The sequence below is a fragment of the Anopheles moucheti genome, chromosome 2 (genome assembly GCF_943734755.1).
Source record: "Anopheles moucheti chromosome 2, idAnoMoucSN_F20_07, whole genome shotgun sequence".
Classification (NCBI taxonomy): Eukaryota; Metazoa; Arthropoda; class Insecta; order Diptera; family Culicidae; genus Anopheles; species Anopheles moucheti.
In genome coordinates, this window is record NC_069140.1 from 27,035,480 (window position 1) to 27,055,608 (window position 20,129).

Here is a 20,129-nt window from a genome sequence, read left to right on the forward strand (position 1 = left end):
TTGGGATCGTTACCACTGTATTCACGATATCAGATTAACGTTATCTGATGAAACATTCTTCTAACTGTGGTTCTTAGAGTTGTTTGTAACACAACTCGATGGTTTGGCTCATTTTGTTTACTGATGGGTTTACCAGTTCCAAACACGAGAACAAAGCATTCCACGTTCCCAAGCAGAGAGGATAATAAGCTGGTCACGAAAATGCGTGCTGCTATCGTGTTCTGTGTAACCGCTACTCAACAACGTTTTTCTTTATTATCATCGTGTGATGTATTCAGCTGCAGGTGGGACATTGTTTTGACTAGATATGATAAAACAGGCGCAAATGTACGCACGACAGTAATCAGCAATGTTGTGTGTAAGCGGTGATAAAAATAAATGAATTGCCGGCGTAATAACCTGTGGCATTGGTGGTGTAAAATATTGGCAGTATTAATTTGTTATCTTGAATGTGCGCGTCTGGGTGTTTGCGTTGGATAGAAATATCAGATTTCTCGGTCCATACATGATTTATAAACACGCCGGAAAAGGTTTAAGATAGTAAGCTCTCGCATTGATCGATCGTTTCGCGTGGGAAAGATGGTAATGGTGCTAATAAAAATGAAAAGTGTTGAGGAAGAAACTGTGTTACAACCCAATTATGCTCAGATTTTAATCCATGATTTTGCTTTAACTTATAAGTTGTTTTCCATCACTTTATTTAGAATATATACTTGGTGTTTGTGTGGGGAGCAGGTCAGGGCAATTCGAAGAACTTCTCTTCTTTCAATATTCGAAAAAAATAAAAATGATCTAGTTTATAATCTACACATATTACACATATTACACATGTCTGATAAAGGTTAGCATTATAAGAGAAACGGAAAATGCCATCTTTTCGCAAAATTTGCAAAACCTTGTGACATGGCTGGTGTTGTAAAGTAATGATGTTCATATTCACCTGATAATTTTTATATGTTTCTTGAAAGTAGTAAAAGATAATTCTCTCTACAAAACAGAAAATGAAAAGTCCATCTTATGTTAAACTAGATTTAAGACGTTTATTTGTACAGTGTAAAAAATTGCAGGTTTTCTTTCACTACAATCCTTCATCCATTCGTTTCTATCGATATTAAAACATATTAAAATTATTTACTTTAACATCATTCAGAGTATTGGTGCGCGATCCTTTCAAAAGATTCGCTTGTTCTTTTTAGACATTTGATTTTCCATGCCTTGTTAGGCAAAACCTGAACGATGTTCTGTTTCCTCATGACCCTCACGAATGCCTATTGATAAAAGAGAGAAACAAAAAACAAAACATCAATGTACGGCTATTAAAATTGTTATTCCATTTGTTATGTTTTATGTACCGTAATGTGCTGGAACGTTGACATCAGTCTTGACGAAATTTTATTAACTTGTAGCTAATGATACTAACGATGGTGAATCTGGGCATGTTGGTGGGTGAAGAAACTGCCGTAAACAGTGCAACCGGGTACAGCAAGCCTAGAATGGTGAAAGCGACAAGACCTTGTGGATTAGATTATGTGGATCACGTATTTGTTTGTCTGTCGGCACGGTGCAGTGGGACGAAAACGAATAAATATGTTTGTTTGTCTGATACGATAGAGCAACAGAACCGAAAGCGCGAAAACATTGTTACTTTACCCAGGAAGGGCGAGTAAACTCTGAACGAACTGTGTAATTAAATGGTGTAGTAAAAGGAAAATATTGACAAAAAATCGCAACGTTCTTCAGTGAACACAATTTTTTATTAAACTAAACACTTGGATAGATAATACTATTGCAGGTTGAACATTTTATATTAGTAAAAGAAGCAGTTACAGGAGCGCCTCAAAAAAATGTATAGAGATTTTAATTGGTTGTTATATTGCTGTTCACACTAACGATCCGATTGAAAAAAAACGCCTGAAGGTATGCAATCAAGCGGCGTGAATACACAACATCGCCTAAAGTTATGCAATAATTGGACACGTAGCGTTACACCGGCAAATTCATGCTACGCTGAAACGTACATTCAAAGCAAATGATTTTTAAATGCAAACGAACATTCATTACCAATAATACCAATAGCTGGTTTGAAAAACACGTAAATGTATGTAAAGGTAAAGTCTTTGGAAATATTAGAAAATCCATAAAACGTTTAAATCTTTTCCTTTCTTATCGATTGTTATTGGCTAAATATATAGGCTGTTAGCATGCTATGTACACAGGACAACCGAAGAAAAAGCATAAGTAATGAAGGCAATGCAAATGTACACACCGTACAGCCTGCCGGCGGCACTGGTCGTAGTGACCTTGCCAATCGACGCTTCCTCGATCCGCTCCGTCGTCTCGATCTGTGCCGTTTCGAACGTGTACAATGCCCGAAAACCGGTCCCATCCAGACGATCGTTCGATGCCATCGTAATGCGAAAGAAACGACCATCCGAGCGCACCACAAGCTCACGCCAGTTACCACAGTACATGGCGTATTTGCGATCGCGCGTGACAAAATTAGAAAACTCCACGTAATCGCTGGCAGTGTCCTCGTCGCAGCTGAAAGAAAAAGCGTATCGGCTTAGGGAAAGGCAGCAGGTTGAACGACTCGCCGCGGAGGATGTGATGTCTATTGGTACGGTGGTTTTCCTTTCTTTTGGGCCATCTCGTACAGCAGCGAATGTGTGACGGCAAACAATGAAGCGGCAACATACTACTTACGGTCGTATTCCTTCGATGTCGAAGTATGTGAAACGCACGTGGACGAAATCGTTGGGTCCACCGTGGAAGAAATAGTTGCAGATGATGTTTCTGTTGATGCAAACAGATGGAAGAGAGATGGAATGATGACATTCAAAGGATGTTTGCACTTATTTGATATTCAACTAAATATGATTAAATCCGTATTCGGCGGAGAATTAAACTACGCACTTGTGCTGCGTACACATAATTGCGCACCCCGTTCATCATCCTTCCGAATAAGGTTAAACCAAAACTGTACCATGACGAGCATAATGATGGCATTTGGCAAAGTTGACAGCTGCCATCAACGAAGCCAAACGGTACACGCATGAATGACAGCGTATTTACCTCGCCAGCGGTCGCGGTTCAAAAATAGATAGACACTCGCAAACTGAAAACCGTTCAATACCATAAACAGACCGCTGGTCTTACCTTGGATAAGCTCCGGGGAAGTTCGGTGACTGGATCCACCCTTGGCTGGTAACGTTCCGGAAGTAGTGAAAGGTGCATTCCGACTGGTTCGGTTGATATCCGGTGGGAATACCAAAATCTGTAGCCAATTTCCCAATTTACACGGAATATCGCGATAAGGAAGAGGGAAACAAATGAGAGAGGATATTGAATTTGAGGTTCACCATTAATCATGCTCCGCATGCATGTGTCCGTGATGGAAAGGTAGCGCACTTGTGAGGAAGAAAAAGTCCCCGGTAAATCCCTTGTTTTCCGTATTGTTGTAGCTGCTGCGAAGTTCCAGCAGCAACCGCGGCCCATCGGAAAGTATCGGCTTAGGTAGTGTGTCACCGCACAGTGTTTCCACCAGCTCCTCGCGGTCGTTAACGATGTAGTAAACCTGAAAAATAGATTGACATCGTTTCATCAAACGGTGATGGGGAGAGTTTGCTTGAAGAGAAGGAATAAAATAAAAACACCAAATTGATCCAATTTGTATTCGGATAGCACTTGTTGTGAGTGCGCGAAATATCCAATACTCGACGCCGAACCAGACAGGCAATCGAATGCAAATGGATGGAGCGGTATCGGTAAATTAAAATTCATACACGGGTATCCGGAACGTATCGGTTGTAAAGCACCATGACTGATGTTGATTGTAACGTTCTGTAGCTTCTGTATTGTAATTGTTTCTTCTTTATTGGTTATTGTTTCCACGAACAATTCAGTTGTTCTCATTCGCCTGGGAGTTTCAGAAATATCTCAATGCCCCGAATAAGAGAACGAACCTCTAAATATGTTGCAATATTACAAGTTGTTTAAACTATATCGTAATGGAAGTGGGATCAGATTAAACATACATCTTTGTTTAGCTCAAATATCTCACCATCTTTCAGTGTTTTATATCCCTAAAAATTTGTAAAAAAATGCTGAGCGCAAGCTTTCTCCGAAGAATTAAAGTTGTTTTAGTGAAATTTCTGTCATAACCAAGTATTTCCGACAATCTGTTATGTTTACTATCAGTAGAACCTGCACTGTCCATCCGGCTGGTATCAGTGATTGTATTTATGTCAACAAATTGATGACGAGAATGTGCATAACTTCGCCTAAGTAAGCACCCGTGTCAACAGGGATGCTTGTGGCAAATAACACACGACCTACCGGAGCCGCCGGTTAGCAAAATGAATTATACGGCAAACTTTTCCCTCTGTCACATAATGTGCAAGCCGGCCGTAAATAATGGAGGTTAAAATCACTCTGCGTCGCTCGGTAGCGAACTTGTTATAGCGAGACGGAACGTTTCTCTTCATTCTACGGTCGATGGGGCGCGCAAGGTGTGCAGTATGTCAACGAGCAGGAAGTTTATCATCGAAACCTACAAAAGCGGGTCGATCCTTTCCTTGTTGCATCTCTTCCTCTTCTCGTTCCTCTCTCTCTCTCCCTTTACAATCCAAAAACCAAATCAACTTCCACGCACCTTTTCCCAGCCGAATGGATGTCACGCCTTTTGAAATTAAATGAAATTGACTGAGCCTACCGAACGTGGCCGATCACCCGGTAAGGCAGGACCCGGTTCGGATAAAAGACAACCGGTTCCCGGCCCTCGGCACGGAAGAAACGGTATGTAAGTGAAAATTAATTACCATTAGGATATCCGTGTCACCGCATTCGGTTGGGCCGAGCTTCGACGGAAGACGGAACTCCGAAAAGATGATCTGTTGGAGAGAAAAACGAGCCCGGGATTAGATAGACAAATGGGACGAAAAAACACTCACCCACACACACAATGGGGACACGTGTGGTTTGCGAAAGGATTGCCGGAAGGGACTTGCGGCTTACCTGAACACGTTCCGCACCATCGCCCACGAACTCGTACAGCTGGCACAAACTCGATGGGAATAGACCGGAATGTTTCGAATGGGATGGTGCGATGCTGCCGTTCCGGATGCGGCTAGAGCTGAACACCACTCGATTACAGCCCTCCGTCCCTAGAAGGGGTAGTAGCAAAAGAAGAACGAGCAGTGAACGAGGGAGAGTTCCAAACAATTAATGTACAAAATCTCTACGCCTTCGCACCGATATTTCGGATGCTGATGAAGATGGCTAACCGTGTTGGCGCACGGTGAGTGATTCGTTCCCGAAATGCGTTTGGCAGCTTACTCTTACACCTACTTGAAAAGCTTCTTAACGAAAATGGGTAAACAAATTTTGATCCGAGCAGAGAATTGATTGGCCGGGTAGATACCGCATCCGGACACGCATCAGGTACCGGGCGCCTCCATGGCTCTGCAGTACGACGTCTGCTGACTCAAACAACGGTGATACCGGACGGTATCTCAGCATCTCGTCAGCCGCCATGATTTTTGATACGCCCGTTTGCGTAACCGAGGCAACATAAATTTGTGCGTGAAGGATATCTCACCAAGGACTGGGGCGCTACTTTTCTAGGCCAGAGCAGTACGGCAAAGGCGCGCCCAGTAAGCTTCTTCCTACAAGGTAACCTATTTTGTGCTAGGATAATCATCGGATTAAAATGGTGTACCGCCAAACGATAAACAGTCGAAACCGTGAGCATTCCGAGGTGATATTTGGGACAACGTTTCGGAACGGCGGTAGCAGATCATGTAACTAGCAAGAAAGCAGGGGGACGCGAATGGTTGCTAAAAATAAGTGATCATTTCGTTTGTCTTTCCACCCCCGTTGCCTCCGTTCATGTGTATCCTGTTTTTTTTTACTCTTCATTGTGTTTTGCGCTGCGAACTAATAGATCATGTTGTTATCGGTGTTACAGAGCACCGATAAGCAGAGTGGTGGGGAAGAACCACAAATGAGGCGGTTCGGGAGAAAGACTCCCGTTGGAACGTGTTCGCGGGACTGAAGGTAGATGACGAATGACAAAGAAATAAACAAAAGCCCTATTTTTAGCGCACCCATGCAACATGCTAACGAGCGCGATAATGGTAACGACCATGTCTAGTGGTTGTTGAGTGTTTTTTTTTCTGTCTTATGCCAATGGTGTACTCCGTAGTGATCGCTTTTGCGTCACGATCCATACCAACTCGACCGTGAACCATAAATAGAAAAACCATTCACCTAACGGAGGTCAGGGGGGTTTGAAATTGATGCTGCCGCATCGATGTGTCATAATCCCACCCAGTCACTCGTAATACATTCGGCACTCATTGTGCTCAGGAACAAAGTGAGCTAAAAGGTAAGGAAGATCGAGCTAAACGTGGATCGTGCTCGAAGTACTATGAACTTCACATTGGATCACGGTCACTCGATCGATCAAAACAAAGCAGAGGATCGGGCACACGGGGAGGGGGGTTTTTTTGTTCAGAAGGGAATGTCAGTGCCATCTCCCAGAGGATCATCGTTCATCGATCGGCACGAAGCCACGTGCGATATTTTTAAATGTGCATTCGATTTTGAACTTTTTCCTCCCGCTTGCCTGTGATCGCCCACCCACCTCCCCGAACCCCATCCGAAAACCCCCCGGTCACGGCTTGGTGGAGTGGACATTCCATTGGGGATGTCCTACCGCACGGTGCCCAGCCCAGCGTCCTGCTCGACGATGACGTTCGCGCGTACGGGCCACTACTGCGCCATCACACAAGAGAAACACACGAGGAGTCGTAAACGCAGTTGAAGGTGGATTCGGATCTTTCTTCTAGCGACCGACACACACACACACTCTCAAACATAGCCGTTCGGGTTTTTGCAGGCACCGCAAGCGAGTGGTTCGGGTTTTTTGGCAGTGATCATTGTTTTACGGTTCGGCGCAATTGCAAGCGACGGTGCGAGCGGGAAAACCTCACCTACGGCGCACAAAGAGCACCGGATCGAAAACCGAGGTGGGAAAAGCGGGAAAGATCATCCCCGAACAACGACACCCCCCGCCCAGTGTGCGCACCCCTTGGCGCAGGGAAGGAATCCGACCAGTGGCGCTGGTTATTAAACCCTCACCAGTATCAGCCTAATCAGTCTTGAGTTATCTCGCACCACGAACAGTTGGCTATCCGGCAGCTGCTAGCTGAGTATTGAATCTGTAAGACACCAACGTTCTTTTTCGTTTTCCACCGAACGGTTGCTGACCATTAATCGCTCCATCGTTTCCACCGTCGGTTGCAAACGGGCTTGCCGGATTGTGTGCGCTGTGAGCTATTAAAAGTGATGGAAGGTTTTTTTGTGATAAGGGACTTGCCGAAAAATACCGGCCCAACACTACGCTAGGTGGTGATGAATAATTCAACTAGTGGTGATATGGATGCACAGGGACGAAATAAAAGTCAGGGAAAGGGAGACCCTTCCGTGGCTTCCTGGTTGTTTCCCTAAACGCGGTGAATGTGTGCGGTGTTCCACTTTTCCGGGACGTTCTAACCGGGAAAAGGCTGTCGCTAGTGTTTAGACCCGATTCGGTCGACCATTTTTAGTGACTGACGGGTTTGTGTGTTGACATTTTTAAGGATGGCCAACAGATGAACAAAAAGAAGAAAAAAAACGAGCTTCAAACATGCTTCAAAAATAAAATGCCTTTTTGTTGTTGTTGTATACTGAGTGCGAAAAACATGCGGTGGTTTGGGTTGGCTCCCTGTTGGCTGGCGAGGCTCGTGATGATTTAAATAATGTATCATGTTTTTTTTTGTTAATGTTTTGTTTTGTGCGGCATCCGTGTTGCAAAGCACCGATTATTTGTGCTGTTCTGGTTGGTTGGGAAATTTTTCCCAACAGATTAGCACATTTCCCTGCATTGCCTCGGTGCCTCATTACCTGCTAGCTCCAAAAAAACAGGACGTTAGTTATGAATTATTTGTTTTTGAATGAAAACTTCCTTTGCAGTCACATTGAAATCAGCAGGAAAATGGCAAAAGGTGATTCAAATTTAAAGATGAATTTGATCGATTATCAATGTGTTTGTGTGGATGAGTCTGAGACAGGAGGGAGAAGGGAAAACACCGTGTTACCACCGTATATCTTCACCAGAAATTGTGCTGCCAGACGCAAATTCGAGCCATTTCGATGGTGCTAAAAATAATTATCCTCCTTCCCTTTGGCCGCACCGGTGGTTGCGTTGGTACCTGAAGTTTTCGCTACGCTCTTGCGTAAATGGTGCCGTATGCCTTTATTTTCCCGCGCACGTCCATGCCGTGCCACTCCGCTGGATCCTTTCACTCCCTGCTGCTGAAAAACCAGTGCGCATCACGCACACTCTCGGCAACGGACGCGAGTGAGACCCACTCTGGGAGCAGGATTATCTTTCGATCTTGACTTACGCGCTAACGCGAACCATCCCGGTCGCGCACAAGAGCACCGAGTTACGATTTATGAGTACGGTCGTGAGCACATACCGGCAGACCGGTGGGGAATGGTGCCCAACCACTTGTACGACTGGTCTGCTGCAAGTGTTTATTTCGTTCCTCTCGCATTGTGCGCCGTTTTAATGTCTGGCCCATGCTCAGCACTTTTTGCCTGTTGTTTCGGCCGTCTGTGTCCCCTCGAGTGACACTTGAAACTTAGCAGCAGCAGCAGCAGCATCAGCAGTACACACATTCAAAGGTGGCATAAAAATAATTCCTTCGCCTCTTTTCGACCCCAACCGGTGTTCGGGTGTTACCGGTTATCATATCGATACGATTGGGCCATCGGAAGCGAAAAGTGGTCGAACAATGGTTGTGTGGCGTGGCAATGCACGCGAACGGGTCGTTGAAAAAAATGGGTTGGAAAGGAGTCTCCCCTGCCACCCCTTCTTCAGGTTGGTGGAAGAATATGTTTATTTTTGCCCGCTGCTCGTTATTTCTACATGTTGCGAGAAAAGCGAGAAAAGCACACAAACACACACACACATACAAGCACACCATTCCCCGACAGATTACCTTAACGTTTGGTGCTCAGGGTGGCTAGAAGTCGTTTAACGTGATTTTGCCAATCTTTCCACCAGCTGGTTGAGTCCTTGCCGGGTGGCTAGTGGGGCGAAAGAGAAAGAGCGAGGAGAGCGCGCCCGAGAAAAGCTCATTTGAAAATGTAATAACGGGTTCGGTTCAATTTTCACGCCATTCTGGCACTTGGTCCGTTTGTCTGCTATTCGGTACATTGCCGGGTGACTTACAGTCAAATGAAACTGCACCGTGAGCAGGATGTTTTTTTCTTTATCCTTTCTCTCTCTATCTCTCTCTCTCTCTTTCTCTCTCTACTCTGCCAATGTAAACGTTTGTGGCGCTTATATTGCCTGTTTTTTCTTTCCCCAACCGGATATGGGGAAGGGAGTTGTATTGCACTGCACCTCGTGATGCAACTCGAGAAGCCCCGAGCAGCGCCAAGGTGCCTCGAATGAAACGGGACATTCTGCAAGTGATTCATCACCCGTTTACTCACACTCAACAAACTCGTTTAGTTGAATAAAAAAAAAAAACGAACATAAAAAATCCGTCTAAACTGTCGGTAGTAAAACTGGCTCTCGCCTTTACGAGCATACGAGTCGGTCAAGCACGTCACGGCGAACGGTAGCATATTTTTAAAAATAGTTTCCCCACCCCACCGCCCAGAAACAAATTTTCCACCATCCGGGTCGCGCAAAGCCACGACCCGCCGCGACAATAATTGGCCTAGCCGAAGCTGAGATCTGCTGCAGAAGGCACTCGGAAGGGGGCAGGTCCCGTTTGGGGGCCAAATTGTGCAATGCGAAAAATGTTACTTCGAACCACCCAGTTGCACCATACCTCGCGAGGTTGTGATGCGGATGCGCTTGTGTGTGTTTTTTTTTGTTTTTGTTTTATTTCGTTGCTGGCTGGCCAGATTCTTCTTGCTCGGACTCGGCACCCGTACCGAATAACTCAGTAGCCGGTGCCGCTACTTGCTATGCGTGCCTAGGGCACCCGCAAAAGGTCGGAGCACCGTGCCGGGGCACATTCTCCGAGCGTTGGGTGCATGTTGGTGTCTTTTTTCCGATTCTTCGTTTGGATGAGGGAGGGAAAGGGGGAATGCAAGCACATTCCTCGACCCGCCCGGTCGATTACGGCCGGGAGGATCAATTACTCCCCAAAGGGCAACATCGTTCGCCGGCCAAAAAGTGAAACCCCGTAAGGGCAATGGGTTGAGTGAAATATTTCACCCACAACAAAATAAAAGCAACAATTTATGGAAGTACCCGTTTGCTGTGCTTGTAAATATTGCCCGCACAAAGATATGGTACCGAGGTGGCATATGGTTCATGTATCATCGTTTTGTTTGGGTTTTGTTTGCTGTACGATTTCATCCCGCTTTGCTACGGGTTGCCAAACTTTTGGCCCAACTCCGAGCTTTCAATTCAATGGGGTTGGGTTTTTGTTTTCTTCTGCTTGTAACAACGGGCTCTCTCGGTGGCATCATTATCACACCCCTTATGGTGCGTGTAAATGTAACGGAACCGGGTTACAAAATGGCAACGTCCGAATGTAAATATGCAGCATTTAAAAAGCTACAATTACGATCCCGCCGTCCAATGTCCGAACTCCTCCCGTTGCCATAGTCACCGCGGTTTGTAATTTATGAAACGAAAGCTTCTTGAAACCGTTGCCAATGGTTCATTTAATAGGGATAAGGATTTGCAGCGGCACCATTTGATGGTGCCAACATTTTTCGCTCGGTCGGCACATACATCACGCGTAAATTGTGGAATTACTGTACTCTGTTTGCTTTGGCTCAATTAGTTATCCCTTTTGTGGAGATATTACTATCGGAGCTCTGCGTGATCGAGGATGCTGGAAAGCTTAACCGAGGTGGAAACGGACACGTGCGATCGCATGGAATTGATTTTCCATTCAACTCCCACTTACTAATTCCCTCTGTTTTTTGCCTTTTCAATGGGTACATTTCAGTAACATCTCAACAAAAACCCCAAAACCGAAAATGTTCAAGTCGCACCTGGAAATGATCGGAAGCTACGAGCCCATCAGCAAGAAGGCTCGCTTCTTCAACACCTACCTTAAGTCGCTGAAGGGTAAGCGAATATTTTGGCCTTTTTTTTTGGCAAAAACTTGCCCCCAACTAACGCACCATAATTACCACGCAGGATCCCAAGACATCATGGCCAAGGAGAAGCGCAGCTACAGCTCGACCTTCGAATCGCAGAGCATCTACAGTGACTCGAAATTCGCCTGCGAAAGAGTCAAGTCGCCCGGCTACCATTACAACCCGGTCAGCAAGGACACTTATGGCGTTACGCCGAGAAAGATCAACGCACGCGATTTTTCCGTAAGTAATCCCGCCCTTTTCCCTGTCTTCATGCCCCCTCTCCCCCTCATCACCGTTATCATTTGGGGTCACATTCGTCAGCCGTGGGTTTGCGAGAAGGTGCTCACATACACAAAAATAGACCGAATCTTTAACGAACTAAAGCGAACAGGAACAACACGGTACGGTGAGCTTCGGGTCAGAGGTGTTATCGTTTTGGGGTGGCTAGCGAGACAGATGGACCCAACCGCCCAACTGCCTCACAGGAATGCGTTCAAGGTGATAAAAATAAGTTCAACACTCATTCGGGCTGGGGGAATTTATTTTTATCAAACCCAACACATAGAATCAATTCGGATTGTCCGCGAAGAGAATGGCGTGTTCCTGTAAAGATTTGCAATATATCTTCAACGCTAACGGGCGTGTAGCGTTCGGCACGTGGAAGCGGCTGTGCTCATTCGGGTTGTCATTCAAAACTGTGATAAATGAGCTTCAGCCCAGAAGTTTAGATGGTAGCCGAAGATCAGTTACGCGTACCGTGCGAGAGTGTGCATGAAGGGTGTGGGTCATTCCATCTGCTGTCAGGTTCATTCAACAAACTTCCGAGCGATAATAGCATCAATTAATTTCGGTTTTATCTCTCTTCTTCTTTCTCCCCGCTATGTGGCTGCCTGCATCGGTTTGACGTTCGTGATGGTGCAGCGCTAAATATCGTGTAGCAGTAATATCTTTTTTGTCTTAATGTGTCCCTAAGTTCTTGAACAAGTACTACACCAAGAAAACAAAACATCTACCAATGTAATGATATAGATTTTAACCTTCGAATGACAGAAAAAGACACACCACCAGTTCGAAATCACAGACACCGGTACATAGACCAAGCGAAAGTAAAATGAATACACGCAGAAGCGTTAGATGTTGATAATTAAGTGAGCATGAAAGGTTTTTATGGGTTTCTGCTCATGAGTCGAGCCAGGGAGGAGGTGACTCGTGTGTTCCCGGTGCGAATTATGACGCAAAACGTGACCATTCCCGGCAGGACACACACACACACTCAAGGGTGACAAGATCAACAGCCACACGCGCTGCCCGATAACAACAGCGGCGAGTTTCTATTTCTGTTCCTCGAGAAATGGTTGCAGCACTAAGATACTGCACACAAGAACATACACACACGCACACGTACAAGGACGGACGAACGGCAACAAACTACCAACGAACTCGAACCGCTCAAATATGCAAATTCGATTTATAAAGAGCGAGAGATTGAAGAACCAAATTGAAGACGACAACAATGCATGGACTAACTATTTTCGAACAGCAGCATGAATTAGTAGCTCTAACATCTAAAGCTAGAGATCCCAAAGAGATCCCCCCAAAACAACAAAGATTCAATCGATCAATCGAAAAATCCCGACCAGAGCAGCAACATCAGCATCTCCGGGACATTGGACACTATGGACAACAAACAATCTAAGAACGCCTTTCGAGGAATGGAATGGAAACCCCTTGTAATCACCTGCTGGGAATGCGACCTGCGGAACCTGCAGTCACCCGGTCCCACGGACAGCCAACAACCGGACAGAACCAGAGATAACTGACCAAGACATCTACTAGACATCTACATCTAGAACGAGCGAGTGCGCAATTTTAGCTGCACCAGCTGTACCGAAGTCAGCGCCTGCATCAGCGAAACAAGAGATCCACCCGACCAGCCTGGACGGATGCTGGGTAATTGCACGCAACGCAACCGTGTATCCTGCAAGGAATCTCCCAACAAGCAAAAACACACAGACATACAAAGAAAAGAAACAAACAAAACAAAACAAAACAAAACACTATATTTTTCTTTTCATTTACCATTATGTGTAAAATATTTTTTCTTTTATTCGTAAAGTCAAGGCTGTATAAGTTATGAGAGCGAAATGAATAAAACACCAAAAAAAAGTATAAAACCATCAAAACGGATAACGGTTTAGTGTTTTATTTCATGTAGTCGAATGGGGAGCAATTGGGAGGTTTCGTCGTCTGAGATGAAGAGTTTGGAAGTCTTTCGGTGCTTAAAGTGGTAAAGCGTTGCCATTTAATAGCTTCAGCTGGTTGGCTGCAAAAATGTGGAAAGTGTGGAGCATAATCGCGCCCAGCTTGGGCGTCTCATACACCTACGAGTCCTGCTGTTATCACCACGCTCCATAGTGCGGAATTCCTGGACTTGAAAAATAATTTACACGACTTTTCTTCGACAAGAGCACTAAACGAAGGCCTCATTACTGGAATGGGTTACGAATGAAAAAAAAAAGGTTAAAGCGCTATGAAGAAAGAATTTGCCGTTCCTTCTTTCGCTACGTTACGCTCGGGACAAATGTTGTCTAACGAAGGATTTATTTATTTTTTTTTTTACTCTTAAAATGCAATTATTTTCCAGTCCCTACGAATGTCCTTTACCAGCGTGCATGTAAGCAGCTAGTAGATCCCTACAAATTGCAGCACATATGTGCAGACAGAACGGTTGAAAATTAGAGAGCTTTCCATCAACTGGTGTAACGTTGAGTTGGTAAGAAGTGAATATGTTACAAGCATCAAGCGGCCAAAACGAGAACGCCAACAACAAATCGCAACCATCTTAAGGTAATCACTTTACAAAACTCGTCATATGTCGGCACACATTTCACTCCGACCGGCCAGAAGTTTAAAGCTAAGCCTGTTGCTGCAACGGTAAGCACTTTGCAGCATCAAATATTCATAATGTCAATGTTAGCCATGATGGCGAGCGGGAAAAGAACTGATGGCAAGAAACTTCGTTGGGTTCATGTTTGTGCACCGAGCAGTGAGTTTTGTTGCTCGTTGTTGATTTGCTGCCACGGTTGATCGATCGCGCACCGTCGAAGCGTTCACCTGACGGTATTATGATTTGGGGTTTTGCTGATAAAGTTTGTATGAAGTTTGGCGTGGGTTTGGGTGAGTGAAAGTAGGGCTGTCAAAAAAGCATAAAGGCTTTTACCTAACTTTTGGTGAAATATTTTCAACTCTCATAATAATAATCACTTCTTTTACACGACGTTTCTGTGCTGTAATAAATATCTTTGTTTTCTGTAACATTTTTGGATTTCTTTCATTTTATTTATAGTCCAGACATGACTTGGCGCCGATATCAGTGTGTAAAGATCGGAATTAGTGTCACCTAAGTTCCAAGCAGCCCTCGTACAAAATGACACATTAACAAATGGCATCTTCAAATTAAACAAACCTTAATAATAATTTGTCATAAAAACGTACACATCGAATAATTCCAAAGCAATAAATGAACAAAACCGATTGCAACGCCATCAAAAAGCATAAAGTTAATAATCGAATCCTTTGCACGTGGCACATTAACTCCCAGCGTTCATTGGTCGTCACGTGCGATCGGGGCCACCTGAAACGATTAACCGTTTTACACTCTCCAAAACGGTCGCCCCACACCGGCGAAGAACACGCTCATCTCGTCCGGACTCCCGGTAGCTAACACCGGGATGGCGATGAACATGGAACGATTACGGCAATAAGGCGTCACGGGCAGGATATTGTTGTGCCGTTTTGTGGCGCTGGCGCGGGAAATTGTGAAGGCGTGCCAAAGCTTTCCCCGGTTCCGGCAAATGGCGTACCGGAAGCGGAAATTTGATAGCAGCCGCTGTGCCGTTTGCGGTCGGTGGTAAAACGCCGTGTATGGGCGCTGGAATCGGATGGAAGGTTTTATTGAATTGCACTACTAACAGCATTACTATTGCCTGGTAATAGGGTTTCCTCTCCGTGCGGATAGTTCACCCGATCGTGGCGTAGCTAGTGGTAGCTGTGCGATAAAATAAATGAAGGTGCAGAGTATTGCATTATTCACTTAACAGAACACTAAGCGATGCATAGTTTTACAATCGTGCAGAAAGTATCATTACACTCACACAGCTACGGACGTTTTATTACTTACTCATTTTAATGATAGTTCCACCTTTTAAGTCTTACAACTACAACCCGCTTTTAGGAACGAACAATGTGGAACGTTGTTCGAAGAAAGGAAACAAAGGATGTCATGGAAGTTGCCATCAGATAAAAACCATCAGAAACCAAATTAATCCCAAAGGATGTAAAACTTTCTGTAGAAAAGCACTCATAGATATTAAAGATAGTTCTAAAATGTAACCTTACTACCATCACCATAAGGAACATGTGGGAGTTTTGTTGAAAAATTGAGAGTCTTCTGCCTTCAAGCAACTTTGTATCTATGAGAAATCATAACGAAACTTCCCGAAACCATCACCCGGAAGACGGGTGAAACTCCAAGAAGTTCTCCAAAGTGTGACGCACATGAATAAAATAATAATCGTTTTATAACCAAAGGACATCGGGGGGAAAAAAAGGGATGCTCATTGCTAATGATTAGATACAGCGGATGAAACATTCATCAGACCGGTGCCACTGATTGATGCCGACGAAACGCTAGCCGCTCCCAGCGATGCGAAACTTTTTGATCGAAAGGCCACCTAATGAAATCGTAATTACTTGCCATCTCTGTGGTCTGCGTTCGTATCGCTTCCGGGCCTGCACGACGAAAGCTATGTTTCATCTTGTCAAATGATCTTACCAGAAAACTGAAAACGAACGAAAAACACGCACCCATACGCACGCCTGTCCTGATGGACGTTACCGGTGTTCGAAACGAGCATAATCGAACTTGGTGACAAATGGCACTGAACCTCTTTTTTTGTTGATGGTTTGGTGGGCAGGATATTCTGAAACAGCCCACCCTACTGTAAGCCAGCTGGTTCACATTGCTCCAGCTGTGTATCTGTAGTGTGTCCCATATAGTACAGGATGCCGAAACGGCCCGGGGCAGGTCATTTCGATAAGTGATGCCAAAGAGCAGAAAAATAAGAGGAAACAAAACTCGGACGTGGTTCGTGATGCCGCTGGTAAATCGATTATTTTCCAATCGGCGTCTATGTTGCTTTTCTCTTTTTTTTTACTGTTGGGTTGCTGTTTTGGGTGATCATTTGCTCGCCAAAACGACCATCGGTGGAAGTAAGCGTTAGTGGTAACGTTCATGATTAGATTCTATCGTAGAAATCAATTCGGAATCGTTTGGAATGATAACCATCCCGCCGAGAGAGCTTTTGGACAGAGAACGTCCACAGCGAGCAAGCGATGTATGAAATCGATTTTATTTCTGGTCCAAGATCTCAAAAGAAGCCATTGCGTGGCTGGATAGGCTGTAAGGAACCTCTTCTGGGAACTAATTATTGTACCTTCGACTGGACAATACGGGGGGCTACTGAATGCTTTCGCCACACAGCAGAAGCCGAAGCAATGAGATCGTTTGATGTATCGGTTATGCTGCGGCGGCAGCTCTATTATTCGCCCGTTGGCTGAGACAATAAGCATATCCACATGAGGATGCACTACTTGGGCACTGCCTGCTAGACGTGCAGCCTGTTCTTAAGCTCGCTGCCAACCGTGATAGGTTAATTTCTCGCAAAACACCGTGACAGTACCAATTAATCTTGCTCGATTGTAGAAATTATGCAGCATTTATCAATGCATCGCTTGTGGGCTTCATTATACCGGCTTGCGAAGGTATTTCTCTGGCATTGACAGTTGCTACGTGAGTGCGGTGCATTTGTTTCGCACACAAGCGATTGGTGGGATTTAATGGAAGAGTAGACAATCCATTTCAGAAATATTATCATAAGCAAACTGTACAATACACAATTATTGTGATTTTGGGTTCTTCTTGACATCGCATTGAGAAGTGATATAGGAGCAACATCTAAAGGCAACTAATGTCATGTTATTGTCAATGAAATTAGTAGTGAAGTTAATTATTAAGATACTTTATTCCTTGTGGACAGCGTACGGAAACGAAAGACGATAAAAATGGTACACCCAACAAGAATGGAGCTCTGCTCACCGCAACCGTTTGCAGACCCACTTTCATACACCCTTTTGCGATGTAATCTTTTGTGACACCTGTTAGGAGACAAGTGTAATCAACTTTTGCCGGTTGCAACTTTACAATGGTGACCGCACGGGAAGCGGAAACGGCGAAAGTTTTCGTTTCCCCGGGTGCCGGGAAAGTGGTGAAGCGTCGTCAGACAAACTTTTCACCAACGATCCTCATTTCCGGCCTAGGTCTAGGTCATGCTTTGCCACGCCGTGCGTCCGTGTGTGCGTGTGTTAAAAGTCAACAAATTATAACATTCTCCCGGCAGAATGTGTAACCGTACCGAATACGAGGGTTGTGTAAAATGGTAACCACCCCACATTCCGGAAATGGAGTTGGTTGTAAAATCATACCCGGGTGAGATAATTAAGTGCGATAAAATAAATGGAACGCTGGAGGCATGCGAATACATTTCACTCTGCTCGAGTGATACATCGCTTAGTGCAGATGCTCTAGTGATATGGAGCAAAGTATAATAGATTGGTTATGTATTTTTATTTCATGTGGGAGACGTACTCAAGCTGGGTTTTGAAAGGATATAAATAGGTTTGAATCATTGTGAAAAGTCGACAGAAATATCAAAGAAAATGGAAAAATAAATATTTAGCGAAATGAATTAGGGTTAAAGAAACGTTTCTTAATTTATGAAGGATAGCTCAGGCTTTAAGGCTATGTAAAGGCTTGAAACATAAGGAAAGCTAAAGAGCAATAAGTAAGCACTCAAGCAATGCAGGCAAAGCCTTTCCTGTCAAGGGAAAACTATTACTTTAACCCAAATAATAAACCTTAAGAGCAAACCAAGCAAAGAGCCCGCGCCTTGCGTATATCCTCTCCGGTCCGACACTGAAAGACATTAAAATTGAGAAGTAGATTTAAAAGAAAACTTTTCCCACTTTACGATGCCTTCCGTTGGATACGCGAGCCCGTGAAAGCTCGAAAGTAATAAAATACAGACGATAGAATGAACTGCCATTTTCTTAACCGAACGTCGTCAGCTTCGCGAATTCGCCGCTTCCGAGCACACCGAAGCGCACACGCGGCCAAAGTCGCATAAGCCCGTGCAAGCAAAACCTCACATCGCACACATAGTGTTCGAGCAGACGACTAATCCCTATCTCGGTCGTAAATGGCACGAACTACGCATAAGGCTTACCTTTTAAGTGCGACCTTTCGCGCCCGCTGCTCGCGATCGCACCGATCGGGCCGGCGAAATCGGTTGGAGATTTTCCCACCGCACCAGCCGTACCGACGATGGTGTTGGCGCTTATCGGTGGATTTCCACCACCGCCACTGCTACTGCCGGTCGATGTTGTCTGCAGCGGTAGCAGCAGCATCAAGTGTAGCATGAAATTCGTCACCTTTACTAATTGATGAGCGTGTTCCATTATCACTGGCGGGCGTGTGTCACAACGGCGCAATGGCATCGGGGTTAGATTAGGTACACTGGGAGCACGGCGTTGGAACACCAATCAAGCCAAGATGTTCGTAGCTGGGTAGCAGCGCCCGATTCGGATACCCACTAATAACCTCAACAATGGGTGTCGTACATTTTATGTGGCACCGTTTGTTCCGCTGTAGAGCACTGTAGGGGTTTTTTTAGTTGATTTCGACACAGACGAACGACCGGGCAAAGAAGCGGTTAGGTGGATAATTTCATTCACTTTGGGTCGTACATTACACGAACGAAGCAAAATCCTTTCATGATTTTCTAGCTGGATTGTGGAGTAATGCTTCATGAATTGGAAAGCAGCACTGCGTTGGATGAAAGCGGTACAGAAATTGGGAGAACAAATGCATAAGAAAATTGCTGTTTTAGGTTCGTAATTGCATCAAAAGCGAGATGGTAAGATATCCTTGCAGGTGGATCAACGTTTACTAAGAAAGAGAAGCTTTTGATTCTGCTCAAGCGTCCTTGTATGTTGTTTAAGCGAAGGTAATCTTGCTCAATTAGACCTTGCCTTACATTTGAATATTTGAAACTAATATTCATTTATTTTCAGAACCAAATAATTATAAATAACAATATAAAGTAGGAAAATATTCTGAATAAAATATTAAATTTCAATCTTAAAAATTAATCTTCAATAATTGATTTTGTTATGATATAATAACATTTCCATAATTTGGTCACTTATAGGCTTTAGCTCAAGCTTATGACGAAAATATGTACAAGACAGCTAACATTAATATTAAATTTTTATTTTTTTCATTACTACGGAAAGTCATATATATTAGCTGTTAGGATATATTTGAAATAGCTTTAATCGTTTGCTAAAAAATCTAGAGGTCTTTATGCGTTTTTGTCGCTTTCAAAACGCTAACTCAAGCTTTTTTTTTATCTCATTTAAACAAACACAATTTCTATTCCTTGTCGGACACTGAACCATCAATGACAAATTGCAATATCGGGCTGTGTTCTGCATTTTTTACATTCCCAACCGTTAGCCCAACACGGTTCTATGCAATTTGCAATTCGCATTTGAAACGATACAGGTTGATAGCGTGATCCATTAATCATATTATGCTGTATGCTAATTAAACATATCCGTCACCGCATCAATAGCGGTGCTGATACACCATCCCGCTAATATGCTTTTAATTTTCACCTCACTCACTTTGCATTCCCGGGCACAACTGCGATACACTTACGATGCAACTCGTTTATTACAGGGCCACATCATCAGCCCGGCACATTGGGAGTCGGTTAGAATCACGCTCGATTTAATTAGCATATTACACAAAACGAGCTGCTAAGTCACGGTACAGACACCAACGG

At 44.3% G+C, this 20,129-nt stretch overlaps 2 protein-coding genes across 2 annotated transcripts; one reads left to right on the top strand and one right to left on the bottom strand.

Annotated features, from left to right (window-relative positions):
• Nucleotides 1–1,062: 1,062 nt before the first annotated feature.
• Nucleotides 1,063–18,738, bottom strand: LOC128304622 (suppressor of lurcher protein 1). The gene is made up of 9 exons (XM_053041832.1): nucleotides 18,507–18,738; nucleotides 5,014–5,162; nucleotides 4,818–4,889; nucleotides 3,409–3,574; nucleotides 3,157–3,274; nucleotides 2,704–2,793; nucleotides 2,267–2,541; nucleotides 1,353–1,488; nucleotides 1,063–1,268 (listed from the first exon to the last, which is right to left on the bottom strand). Exons 1-8 carry the CDS (start codon nucleotides 18,736–18,738, stop codon nucleotides 1,376–1,378), a joined length of 1,215 nt encoding a protein of 404 aa, XP_052897792.1. The 3' UTR covers nucleotides 1,063–1,268; nucleotides 1,353–1,375.
• LOC128304633 (uncharacterized) lies at nucleotides 7,094–13,346 on the top strand. The gene is made up of 4 exons (XM_053041843.1): nucleotides 7,094–7,222; nucleotides 11,028–11,149; nucleotides 11,222–11,403; nucleotides 12,085–13,346. Exons 2-4 carry the CDS (start codon nucleotides 11,059–11,061, stop codon nucleotides 12,088–12,090), a joined length of 279 nt encoding a protein of 92 aa, XP_052897803.1. The 5' UTR covers nucleotides 7,094–7,222; nucleotides 11,028–11,058; the 3' UTR covers nucleotides 12,091–13,346.
• Nucleotides 18,739–20,129: the final 1,391 nt, after the last annotated feature.

Excerpts from the sequence above, each read along its gene's own strand:
- LOC128304633 (XM_053041843.1), top strand. The coding sequence starts at position 11,059 with ATGTTCAAGTCGCACCTGGAAATGATCGGAAGCTACGAGCCCATCAGC. Across the intron at positions 11,150-11,221 it reads CTACCTTAAGTCGCTGAAGG|GATCCCAAGACATCATGGCC; the intron begins GTAAGCGAATAT and ends ATTACCACGCAG.
- LOC128304622 (XM_053041832.1), bottom strand. The coding sequence starts at position 18,738 with ATGGAACACGCTCATCAATTAGTAAAGGTGACGAATTTCATGCTACAC. Across the intron at positions 3,275-3,408 it reads GGACTTTTTCTTCCTCACAA|ATTTTGGTATTCCCACCGGA; the intron begins GTGCGCTACCTT and ends AATTGGCTACAG. Across the intron at positions 2,542-2,703 it reads GACATCGAAGGAATACGACC|CTGCGACGAGGACACTGCCA; the intron begins GTAAGTAGTATG and ends TTTTTCTTTCAG.